At 44.4% G+C, this 13,273-nt stretch overlaps 1 protein-coding gene across 6 annotated transcripts in view; it reads right to left on the bottom strand.

Moving 5' to 3' along the window:
- ACY1 (aminoacylase 1) overlaps nt 1–13,273 on the bottom strand; it is a 62,929-nt gene that overhangs the window by 31,182 nt on the left and 18,474 nt on the right. For all 6 annotated transcript variants that reach the window (XM_070738704.1, XM_070738706.1, XM_070738707.1 and 3 more), the window contains exons 4-6: nt 7,872–7,976; nt 6,580–6,674; nt 3,616–3,692 (exon numbers count right to left, since the gene is read on the bottom strand). In XM_070738704.1, the coding sequence (XP_070594805.1) occupies nt 3,616–3,692; nt 6,580–6,674; nt 7,872–7,976 (277 nt within the window). The remainder of the gene's footprint in view (nt 1–3,615; nt 3,693–6,579; nt 6,675–7,871; nt 7,977–13,273) is intronic.

Genomic DNA, 13,273 nt, shown 5'->3' on the forward strand with positions numbered 1-13,273 from the left:
TTGGTAAATCCACAGTAACTGAATTTAAACATGCCTGGGATAAACCTATATCCATCCTAAGATAAAATACAGGAAATAGTACAAGGGCAGACTAGATGGACCATGAGGTCTTTTTCTGCTGTCAATCTTCTATGTTTCTATGTTTCTATTCCTAAGAGGTCTATAAAGGGTGTGCATAAGCGCACCATTGTGCCTACCATCCCTGTCTTACTGTTCTATTGTCCAAATTTACATGTATCTACTTTGCTTTGGTTTATGTTCATACCAATACCAGCTATCTTGTACCTGTCTTGATAAACAAATAAACAAACAAATATTTTCCATTCCTAAATATAGCTTTGTCTCCTGGTACAAAACATGTACCAGTGTGTTTTATAGAGTCCTTGATGCTGAGCTTGCTTGTTTTCTTGCAGATCTTTCGTTACACAATTAGGTAACATCTTCAGTGCTAGAAGCAAGTGGGTTTTGCTCTCTGTATATACAATGTGGCCTGCCCTTTCACTGTGGGTGAGTGTGTTGTTTTCTTCTTGGTAGTTTCTTGATTAGACTGTTGTTCGTTTATCTAAGTTAATATGGCTGATTTTTTTGAGTCCTAGACTTCCAAGAATTCCCCAACATATTGGATTTAGCTAGATCTAGGCCAATGTTGGTGAACCTTTTTGGCACCGAGTCCTGAAACAGGGGTGCACACACATGTGCACGTATGTGCCAGAAACCGGAAGAGCAGTAGTTTTCCCACATACACACTGACCAACTGGTCTTCCAGTTTCTGGTGCGCATGCATACAGGAAGATCAGTTGGCCGGTGCGCCGGAACCTCGAAGAGCTATTGGCAACAGCTCACGTGCCCTGAAAGATGGCTCTGCATGCCATTTCTGGCACGCATGCCATAGGTTCCCCATCATAGGTTAAGGCTGCTCAGATTTTAGCAGTTGAAACTATGGTTAGGTCTCTCCGTGTGTTCTGAAATTAAGGAATTTTCATCATGTCTGCTGTTGTGGTTCCGTCTGAGGCCCCTCAGGGAATGGCTGATCTTCTGTCGGTTTCCAGCTCAGAGGGAGAGGATGAGGAACAGGAGGTGCAGGCAGACGAGGAGGAGGAATCCCAGGCTGAAGAAGAGGGAGGACAGCCAGAGTCCCCCCAGAGGGAGCTCTCCCCAGCAAGCAGCCTGGATTCCTTAGAGGAAAATGCACAAGCCATAATTGATCTGCGACAGAGAAGAGCTACACAGAGAAGGGACCAATTGGCTAGGTACTTTCAGCATTAAAGAGGCAACAGCTGGGTTTGGGTGTGGTGCTCTTTGGAAAGGCTAAAAGGCAGACCCACCCTTCCTGGCTTGTGGAGTTTTATCTTTGAGAGTCTTGGGACCTGGCTGTGAACTTTGGCGTCTTGGAATCCTGGTTTGTGCCTTTGACTACTGAAACCTTGGGGTGGGTGTGCCAGCAAGAAGCTTGCTGTATTGTCTGGACATCAGGACTCTGTTGTAAAGTATTATAGCCTGTCTGTTGGGAAGAACAGGTTTTCCTCTGTGTTTATTTTTTCCAGCTATAAAGTACTTTTGCTTTTACCAGAGTGTCTGGCTGTTTTTTCCAGTTGGTGTTGAGGTCTGGGGGAACCCAGACAGAACATCTGCTACTTAGTGTTCATGTAACCACTCTTCTGCCTATTTGTCCCGCTTATTGGCTGGAACAGTGCTTGTACTGCACATTGTAGATGAGTCCTCTTTTTCTTTGGGGCTACTACTGTTGGTCTTTTGGTTTACTTACAATGTTTTAAAATTTAGAGGCTTTAGTTGGTTTGTGGGCTATGGTGATGCCATGTTGTAGTAGTAGTTTGTTAGAGATTTTTTGATGTATGGTAGAGTAATTTTTTCATAGCTTGATGTTAATGTGATAAATGGTCAGGCACTTTTGATAAAATTGTATGAGTATGCATTTTTCTGGAAGATGTACGAGTGATCTGTAAAAGTTCAACTCTGAACTACTAATATTTTCTTGTGTTTATATGTTTTACTTAATCTTTCCATATTATTTAACCAACAGGTGATAAATATTGTGGTTTTGACATTTTGCTGTAGAAATGAAATGAATGCTTTTCTTCCAAACCAATATACTAAAAATATTATGTTGCAAATCCATACTGAAAATGTTTACTTTATTGGTTTCTGTGGGTTTTACTAGGCGACTTAGCTTGCATCTCATTTGCCTGGGGAAATAACACCAACCCTAAGTAAAAACTCTTCCTCACATCCACAGTAACGGCTTCTGTTCTGAAGTCAGAAATATGACAGCATAAAAAGGTTTCAGAGCTGTGGTTGGAGGAGTACTTCTCCTTTTCTCTTCCACCCAGAATTATCTATTAGGGAAAATGAACTGCTGATTGGTGTCTGTGCACTTCTGCTCCAGCTGGCTCTGATGCTTCCTGGAACAGTTGCTTTGAGTATCTGTGAAAGCCCTTTTTATTGAATCACACTTTTAACCCAGCACTGCATGCTTAGAAACCACAAGCTTCAATCCATTAAAATTATTATCTGGGCTGCTGAAAATCATGCAATGGTTTTTTAAAATCCTAGCCATATGTGCATCGATTGCTGGGTATTCTTGTAAACATAACTTTTAAAGACTAGTGTGTGATTCTTAGTTCGGAAGAAGGGAAGCTAGATGAAGGAAAGCCCCTTTAGCACAAGGAGCTTCCACCTGCAAAGATTTTAGATTTGCCTCTCAATAGAAACACTTATCTTGTGGAAGACCAAAGCAGGCTCCCATGTTTGAACAAAAAGGAAAACAGAAAAGGTGTGTCAGTAAGGCTACCAAAGCAAGAATGGCAGTAGACATGAAACACCGGGCAATTGGGAGAGAACCACATGAATACACCCGTTGGGACAGGGCAATTCTGGAGCAGGCCAACAGAAGCTAGTAGACAGTTGATCTCTGAAGGCTTCTCCTCCACATATCTTAGAATGTCTACATGTGAAATATTCCGCCAACATAACATTATTTTCATGCCAGAACCACCTTAGCCTGACTTTGGTCTGCTGCTGAATGGACACACAAGAAACACAATGCTCTGTTGTGAAAATATGTCCTCAGCAGACCATTATTGAGGCCACAGGTGGCTTCATCCCGCTTTGGGACAGAACGCCTGAACCGTTAGTGACCCACTGGTGACGCAACAATGGCGTCACAGATCTAGTGCCGATCCGTGGCTGCTGCCATCTTTTCTCGGGAATTTTTGCTGAATTTCTCTGAACAGCTTTTCCTCTTCTGTTGCTTGAAAAATAGCCCTCCCGCCCATCCGCCGTATTAATACTACATTTTATTTCTTCTTCCAAAGCACAGCTGATCACCTGTGTTTCAGGCTAATTCCTGACTCTGAGCATGCGTGGAAGTGAAAGCATGCGAGGGGATGTCACGATGTGAAATTGCATGTGAAAGGTCATGATGAGAACCGGTGGCAAAGGTAAGTGGAACCCACCCCTGAGTGAGGTCCCTTTGCATATGAAATCAGAGTGAACATTATGGTATTGAGTTGCCATATTCTTTGCTTCTATGATCTATCATTTTGAGCAAAAACTAGTAGACACCTGATTATATTGTGTGTGTATTATTTAACTCACCTGGGACAAAGCTCATATGAACGGTTCGTGGAAAATGTCTTCCTTCAGCTTTCAGCCTCCGTATGGCTTCTAGATATCTGAAAGAAAACAAAGATTTATTTAGTGGCTCATTAAAAACATAACATAGCATTTATAAGGAAAAGCAATGTGTATGTGTTGATGATGAATGTTGGATATTGGAAAGGAGCAAACACTTAGCTGGAATCTGGATCAAAATTCCCTGAGTTCTAAAACATGCCTTGCAGGGCAAAGCAGAACCAGGTGTTCATATACAAGGTGTTGTGGTTCCGTCTGAGGCCCCTCCGGGAACGGCTGACCTTCTGTCGGTTTCCAGCTCAGAGGGAGAGGCTGAGGAACAGGAGGTGCAGACAGACGAGGAGGAATCCCAGGCTGAAGAAGAGGGAGGACAGCCAGAGTCCCACCAGGGGGAGCTCTCCTCAGCAAGCAGCCTGGATTCCTTAGAGGAAAGTGCACAAGCCATAATTGATCTGCGACAACGAAGAGCTAATCAGAGACGGAGTCAATTGGCTAAATACTTTCAGCATTAAAGTGGCAGCAGCTGGGTTTGGGTGTGGTGCTCTTGGGAAAGGCTAAAAGGCAGACCCACCCTTCCTGGCTTGTGGAGTTTTATCTTTGAGAGTCGTGGGACCTGACTGTGAACTTTGGCGTCTTGGAATCCTGGTTTGTGCCTTTGACTATTGAAACCTTGGGGGGGGGGGGGGGGTGCCAGCAAGAAGCTTGCTGTATTGTCTGGACATCAGGACCCTGCTGTACCGTATTATATCCTGTCTGTTGGGAAGAACAGGTTTTCCTCTGTGCTTATTTTTTCCAGTTATAAACTACTTTTGGCTTTTACCAGAGTGTCTGGGCTGTTTTTTCCAGTTGGTGTTGAGATCTGGGGGAACCCAGACAGAACACAAGGCATCTATTTTCTGCTTGCAAGAACTAACCAGGTATCATTAAGACATCTTCTGAATACATCAGCAACCTGCCTATTCCCGCTTGCTATTTTGGGGGCAATGAGACATAATTTTTATATTTTTATTTAAATTTAGAAGAAATGATGAACTATCAATCCTGGATGGGGAGACCATATCTAACCAATCCGAGGACTGAGTTGTAACTGGGGAACCAGGCAAGGCAGAGTCCATAAATTAAAATAAACAGGCTCAGTCCTCATCTGATTGGACGAGATCAATCCATCCGGGATGATAGTTCCACCCACTATGGCGAATAAGATAAGGGACAAAAACATTACATATAAATCCAATAAATAAATAAATAAAATATTGTATTCATTTGAAGCAGCTCATCTTTAAAATACAACATTAAACCTGAGCAAATGAGATCATACTGATAAGCTTTATGTTGATAGACAATCAGTTTATAGGTGGAAGGAAAGAGAAGAAAAGAACTGTCAATAACAAGGTGGATGGACTCAGTTACAGAAGTTATGAATGACCTGATTAGGGACAGGTTATCATGGAGAAAGTCTATGTCAGACCTGGGCATTTTATGACCTGCAGACCACATCCAACCCTTTGGTTACCTTTGTCTGGTTCATATCAATTGGAAACTAAAGAGGCTTAGCTGCCAGAAGTATCAAAGGGGGAAGTGCCTCAGCAAGACTCATGCTTGGAAGGCGAGTAAACCAATTCCTCCTCAGGCTGCTAGAGGCCCAGTAGTCTCAATTACATCATGCACACAATATTACTGCATTGCTTTTATTTTGAAAGCAACTTTTTTTCCCCAATTTACATACAGTAGTCCCTCACCTATCGCTGGTGTTACGTTCCAGACCCAGCCGCGATAGGTGAAATCCGCGATGGGGAATTTATCGACTGATAGTACTTTAGGGGGGACGCTCCCTGCTCCCTTTCTCCTCCTTCCAACCAGCTCCGGATGCCTGGAGGCGAGCAACGTCCGGCTAACCTTCCCCCCCCCCCACTACTACTTACTCTGCGCCTGAGGAAAAGAAGGGGAGGGGGGCAAAAGAATTGCCGCCCCCGAGCATTCCCGACCCACTGCTATTCTTTGCAGCAGTTCGGCCAAACGTTGTCTTTTTTGCCTTGCCCCGGCTGGAAAGTCCCTGGTGAGCTGCCCCGGCTGGTTCTTTTTTTCTCTCTCTCTCTTTTCTTTTCTTTTTTTTCCCCTCCACCCGCCCATCACTTCCTTTCCCGGCCCTCGAGCCCAGTCTGGAAATCCCCGCCGCATCGCGTTCCTTTCTTTGCTCGCGCTCGCTCGTTCCCGCGCTGCCGGGAGCTCTTTCTACAACCCCAAGCACACCACCGCCGCCGCCAACCACTAAGCGCGCCTCCAAAGACTGCCTTCTCGGCACTGGCGAGGCGGGTTGAACGAGGGGACGGGCCTCCACCGGAGCTCAGTCCCCCGCCCCGCTCATCATTCACCCAGCCGCGGGCTGGTTGGCTTGTCCTGCCCTTCCAAACTTCTAAGTGCCGTATCTGTGCCAACGCTGACTTCAAAACCCGCGATGAAGTGAAGCCGTGGTGGGTGAAGCGCGATATAGCGAGGGACTACTGTACAGCCCTTTTGGTTCGGCCCACCATTAACAGTCCCATGTGTTGTCACTATGAAACAATATGGCATAATAGCACATAATCAAAACAGACAGGATCAACAAATCAAGTTATGCATTGATTTCTACCATTTTCTCAGCTATAACTAAAATGCTTTTTGCACAAATTATTCCCTTGGTCATATCCCTTCACTTCCATCATTTCGCAAAACAAAATGCCAAAGTAGCTTTCCTTATTAAATAAATGTCTTTTTTACTGTCCAAAACAGAGGTGTTAAACTCATGGCCCACGGCCCAGATGTGTCATATGCTGGGTCCACCCATGCTGTTTAGTCAAGAGGGGAAAGTCTCGATACGTCACGTGACTCCATGAGTTTGACACCCCTGGTCTAGGACATACATATAAAGACAAGATGGGCTACACGTACTGGATAGATACACATTTCATATCTTGAGCTCCCCGTCCATAGATATTTCCCGCAGAGTCCTTGAAGGCTGAAAAAGGATCATACTGCCAATATTCCTGCAGGAAAGAAAATGAGACAATCAGAATTATTGGGTTAATTTATTCCTCCAGTAGATAATGCACCAGCCTAAAGTGTTGGGCTTAAATATTTCAGTAGAGTGCAGTAAATGTTAAGTACACACTTAAGTGACATTTCTTTCTTATCTCATTCCCAAAAGCTTCCTTTCTGCCTTGTGCAGAAATTTTCCTTTGAGTAGTCAGGATCTGAAGCACAAAGTTTTTATATCCTATGTTTGTACTTTATTCCAAACCATGTTTCAGTGAGGAATTCTGGAAACACCTCGAATGACTTACTCAGTCATCACTGCTTTTCTTTTTGCTCAAGTCTTAATATTTTGGAATATTTCAGAATGGATGAGAGAAACATCAATCTTCTTTCTGAGGACAAATTCAGGATGCCAAAGAATCGGGATCAACTAAAGTACAGTCCTTTGTGCTCTTTTTTCCAGTGAAACCAAGCAAAAATGCCTACCTTTGCTTTCTTCACTTGTCGTATTCCTTGTAGTTTAATCTGAAATGTCTGAACTGTACAAACACACTTAACCCACCAATGGAGGGAATGAAGGTTTGCAAGATCCAATCTGACTTGGTCAGACCAGAGGTTTGTTCTTCCAGCTTTCACATGTATGCTGGAGCCAAATCTCCAGCATAAGAAGCCCTTCCTTAAAGTGAGGAATCAAGTGACCATATTCAATTTTATGACTTTTTTTGCCATGGTCATTAAGTGAATCACGACCATCACTGAGACATCACATGATCTCAATTTGCGAACTTCCCTGCCAACTTCCCCATCGACCTTGTTTGTCAGAAGTTGGGTGGAAAGTGGTGGAAGGCAAATGGTGATCACATGACTCTAGAACACTGCAACTATTGTAAAGGCAAGCCAGTTGCAAAAATGCCTAACTCACAATTATGTGATAATGGAGGCTCTGCATCGATTTTAAGTGTAAGGAGCAGTCATAAGTCAGTTTTTTCAGTGTCACTGTAACTTTAAACAAATGATCACACGTCAAGGACTACTTGTAAATTAAAACAAGGAATAGCAAAGAGGAAGATAAGATCCATCACTTCTCCCCTGGAATAATGTTTCCTGGCTTTTCCAAGTTGTTTTGAAGAAGTAAACCAATCCCCCCCAACCCTCTTCCCCAGCAAGGTTAACATTGCCACTAAATCATCACTGATCTCCTAACTAACCTCAAACACAGGAACAACGTCTGTATGAGAATTCAGTAAGATGGAGCTGAGTTGTGGGTTGGTGCCTTTCCAAGTCAGAATGGTGATCACACGGTCAGGACAGACCTGCAACAGAACATTACATCAGATGGCATTCTTCTTCGTGCCACTTTGGAAAATAAGATTCACATGGTGTAGTTTTCAGAAAGTCCACACTATATACACCATCCTCTCTTTTCCTAGGGAGAAGAAAATTCTATAAAATTAAATTTGAAATGTTGTATTATTTAGTCTAAGAAAATTGTACTGGTACGAGCTCAACCCTTCCCAGTCAGATAACTCAGCACAACTAGATATCACTGATAATTTTATTGCATGCATCCACACAATAACTCATGGTTCTTCTGCAACATAATCATTCTCATTACACAGGTAAAAAGAGTTTGAATGGACCCCGGCTCTAGGTTTAGCGCCTACTGTATATGTTGGCTGGCTTAATGAGTGAAGACAAGAGGCCTGCAAAAGGCCTGCTTGCTAGAATGTTCTTTCCAATTACCCATCATTCCAAGTCACAGCCAATAGGAACACATAGATGTGGTCACATGCAAAGCTACGTTAGTCAAGTGAAATTTCTTAAAGAAACATGTCTAAATACAGTCTGACCATGTTATTCTGACTGTGGTGACAGCACACTCCCCACCTGGAATTTGTAAAATTCCACTACCTACTACCAAATAAACTGAAATAAACAAAGGTATAGCATGAGCAACGTAATGTAACTATCTAACTCAGTGTTTTTCAACCAGTGCGCCGTGGCACACTGGTGTGCTGCAAGACATGGTCAGGTGTGCCGCGAAGCTCAGCTTCCGAGACCAGAAGCTGAGCTTTATTCTTCGCACCCAGCTGGAGCTTCCCTGGCAGGGCAACAAATGTCTTTTGGAGCCCGAGGGGAGGGCACTGGCAGCGGGAACGGGAGGCTGCTGGCTGCAGCAGCCCCGGGCAGTCGCCGGGGGATGGCGGCGGCAAGCAAGAGCTCCAGGGTGGAGGCACCGGCAGTGCCCTGCCCAGCTGGAGCTTCCTAGCGGAGGCGGGCAACAAGTGTCCTTTCAGGCCCGGTGGGAGGGCAATGGCAGTAGGAACGGGAGGCTGCCGGCTGCAGCAGCCCCGGGCAGTTGCCAGGAGATGGCGGCGGCGAGCAAGAGCTCCAGAGCGGAGCCACCAGCAGCACCCCGCCCAGCTGGAGCTTTCCTGGCGGGGGCGGCAACAATTGTCCTTTGGGGCCCGTCGGGAGGGCACTGGCAGCGGGAACGGGAGACTGCCGGCTACACCGGCCCCGGGCAGTCGCCGGAGGATGGAGGCGGCAAGAGGGAGCTCCAAGGTGGAGGCACCGGCGGTGGCGGTTGGACGTGCTGCTGGACACCGTACATGCTGGCGCTGCGGGGCTGGCACTGGCTCGCTGGCTGGGCTGGAGGTGCCAGCCCCACGCCCATGCCCAACACAGCGCCAGCGTAGACGGCGTCCAGCAGCACGTCCAGCTGCTGCCGTCAGGGCTCCCGCTCGCAGTCAACCGCTCCGCCGCCACCCCTGGCTACTGTCCGATGCCGCTGTTGCCGGTGTGGTGTAACGATAGAGAAAGAGAGATAGCAAGAGAGAGAGAGAGAGAAAGAGAGATAGCAAGAGAGACAGAGAGAGAAAGTGAGAGAGAAAGAGAGACAGAGAGAGAAAGAGAGATAGAAAGAGAGAGAGAGAAAGATAGTAAGAGAGAAAGAGACAGAGAGAAAGAGATAGCAAGAGAGAGAGATAGCAAGAGAGACAGAGAGAGAAAAAGAGAGAGAGAAAGAAAGCAAGAGAGAGAGAGCAAGAGAGGGGGGAAGGAGGGAGAGAGAAAGATATAGAGGGAGGGAAGGAGGGAGAGAGAAAGAGAGGAAGGAAGGAAGAGAGAAAGAAAGAGGGATGGAGAGAGAAAGGAAGGAAGAGAGAGAGAGAAAGAGGGAGGGAGAAATAGAGCAAAAGGGAGGAAGAGATATTTTTTTTGTCCAAACATTTTTTTAGCCCCCCCCCCCCCCCGCTCAATGTTCCACAGGATTTTGAAAATATGAAAAACGTGCCGCGGCTCAAAAAAGGTTGGGAAATACTGATCTAACTGACTAAATAAAGAGATATAGCATAACCGTGTATCTTAACATCTAAGCAACTAGGACAATTACATAATCAAACAAAGCAAACATTGAGGTGGGTACAAGTAGGGGTGGGCTACTGCCTGAACGGGGAAGGAGGCAATGCAGTGGGGTAGCGAAAATGGAGCTCCACTCCAAAGCACACAATTTGCACTGAAAGATGTTGAACAAAAATGCAGGGCATCCTGCATAAGCCAGGCCCACAGTGTGGTAGTAAAAATTTTGGTAGCCCTTCACTGGGTACAAGCTATGCAAACCTTGAGGTTCAGTCTTAAAGCTCAATCTTTCTTCTCAGCAAAACTACGTTGGTGACTGGTATGGCATAGATCTTGACAAAAGTGTTGAGCTGGGCAGAACTTGAAGTATCAGTCCCATGTGCCAAGAGTTTGGAGATGCGTTCTTGTCCCGCAATAGGACAAGGGACAGGAATAGGTTAACAGGAACAGGTGCCATCAAAACTGGCACAGGAACTGGATCGGAAACTGGACCTGGAACAGAAACTGGAACAGGTTCCACAGGAACAGGCACAGGAGCAGGAGCTGGAACAGGAGTAGGAACAGAAGCTGGAAAAGGAGCTCGGAAGTCGGACTCCCCGCCATCGACTCTGGTGTATGACATGGCTGCTATTGTTTGCATGGATGCATCTGAGAAGTCATGCAGCTTTCTTTTCATCATGATGGCGGGTGTGTGTTGTACACTGATACTTTGAAGACTGCTCAGGGTGGTATGCCTTGATTCCTTTTTTCGTTTCTGCTCTGGCTTTCGTGAATGATACACTCCAGAGAATGGCAAGTACCACCATTCTTCATTCTTTTTCAGAAATGGGGCAAGTTCAGCGTGTCCGTTCTAGATCATCTTGTCCATGAACTCCACCAGATGAGCTTTAATTTTAGACTTCCTGTTCATATGTCTTCTAAGGTTAAAAAGACGGGAGGGAACTTGCTCATGGTTGTTAGGCAAGCGTTGAAAGGGCAGTAGTGCAACCCAGCTTTCGCTGGCGTCTTGTTTAAATTCTTCTTCTATGAGCTGTGGAGAACATTTGTCCTCTATTGATATGGTTATGTCATTGTCTTCTTTGTTGGTCTGGAGCACTGTCACTTCTAGGACAGGGCTGTCTTTGCAAGTTATGAGCTGTGGAGAGCATTTGTCCTCCATTGAGGTGGCTAAGTCATTGTCTTTCTTGCTGGTCTGGAACACTCTCACTTCTAGGACAGGGCTGTCTTTGAAAGCTATGAGCTTTTCTTGGCATGGCTTCAAGTGGGGTGTACTATTTGCTACTTCAGGCATCGTGATCTAGCTGCAATTGCCTGGTGACTCATTGCATTCTAGCAATGGTGGCAGTATGAATGATGCACTCGCATCTAATGATTCTACGTAGTATCCAGTGGTTTTCTTCCCCGCCGTGCATTGGTATCCAGTACACGCTGATATAGTGTAGTGCAGTTCCTTGGTCTTTTCTGGCTATACGTTCAAGGGGTCTTGCAGGTTTGACAGGGATGTCTTAGCTTCAGCACTGAGATTACACTTCACAGTTGCTTGTGAACCTTCTGGCTGGGACTCCTTCTTTGACTCTATAGGGTTGAACTTGGAGGTAGCATTCTGGATCTCCTCCAGTAGAGCTGTAGCTTTTGCTATCTTTAGCCTGGCCTCCCTTTCATTCTAAAAAATCAAGTTCAGCTTGAGCTCTGGCCACTTCTTCCACTTGTTTAGCCTGTACTGTTTAGCCATTTCTTCTTTTTTTAACTGCTCTTGTTTCGCTATCTCCAGGGCTACCTTAGCTACCAGTGCTTCAACTCATGCCTTTGCAGCTTTGGCAGCCAGACTCTCTGCTCTTGAGGCCCTGGATCTATAGCTATGGCGGGATGATTGTTGTGAAACGCTGCTGCTCAAGTCAGATTGGGCTGACTTGGAGTGAAAAGAAGAGGCTTTCTTTAAGTGATGGGGTGCCTGTGCTTCTTCTGAAATGAGTGTGTTAAATTTAGCCTCTGCCATGTTCAGGAAGATTCAAGAGAAGTTAACCCTGCTGTTCTGTTCGGGTCCTATGTGACCCGAAGCCAAGTTTGAGTCCCCTGTAAAACATTTTCCCTGCATATCTGAAACTTGAAATTTCATGACTTTTCATCATTTCAGGGGTTCTCTCTATGAGAATTTTTTTTGGGGGGGTGGGGGGCTTAGTTTTTGCTGGGCAAAAAAAGTTACAAATCTTCAGTTCGGGTCACATACGACCCAGACCGAAAACTCTTCATTTGAAGTGCTTATGTTTGGTCAATTTGAAAACTTTTTTCACTTGGAAAGTAGTGTGAACATTTCTGCACACAATGATATGAAAATTGAAATGAAAAAAGTAAATCCTATTGGTTTATTTTGCGGATATAATACATGCCCCCCCCCCCGTTTTTGTGAATGCTTTTCAATTTATGGATAGTTTTGCTTGCAAAATCCATTCTATTTTACTAAAGTTGTGTGGGATTGGTAGCTTGAACATTTCTGAATATAAGAAAAATATAAAGGAACTGAAAAAAATGATTCTTACTGGTTTTTTAACATCAGAAATAAGGCCTCCCCCCCCCCCCTTGGCTGCTTGCAATCATTTTCACTTTTTATTTTTTGATGCTCCAAATCCGAAATATTCTTTAAAATCTTAGGCATTCATTTACTCAATTTAACAATGCTGATCATCAAAAAAATATTTGTGGGGGTGGGGGAAAAATTTTTTTCTGGGCAAAAAAAAAGTCACGTTTAGTCTGTTCGGGTCATATAGACCCGGACCAAAATGATTTTTTTTAGGTACTTGAATTTGGTCTTTTTGAAAACTTTTTCAACTGGAAAACTAGTTTGAACATTTATGAACATAATGATATGAAAATTGAACTGGAAAAATTGAGACTTATATTTTTATTTTGATCAAAAAGCCCCTCCCCCCATCCTTTCTGAATTTTGTGTCAATTTCTATTTTTTAAGGCTACAAATCCCTAAGGAATTTTCCCCCAAAAGGTTTGATATACTAAATTGAACATTTCTGAATATAAGAAAAATATAAATGAACTGGAAAAAATGGTTCTTATTGGTTTATTTTTGCCACAAAAGGGCCACCCCCCTTCGGCCTTGCTGTGTGCCATTATTGTCACTTTTTATACATATTTGGCTAGAAATATTTGGAATATCCTTTTGAAAATCAACCACATTGTAGCCAGAGAACTAATTTTATGAAACAAATCCATTTTACTAAAAAAAAGTATGTAAGTT

The sequence above is a fragment of the Erythrolamprus reginae genome, chromosome 2, assembly GCF_031021105.1.
Source record: "Erythrolamprus reginae isolate rEryReg1 chromosome 2, rEryReg1.hap1, whole genome shotgun sequence".
Taxonomy (NCBI): Eukaryota; Metazoa; Chordata; class Lepidosauria; order Squamata; family Dipsadidae; genus Erythrolamprus; species Erythrolamprus reginae.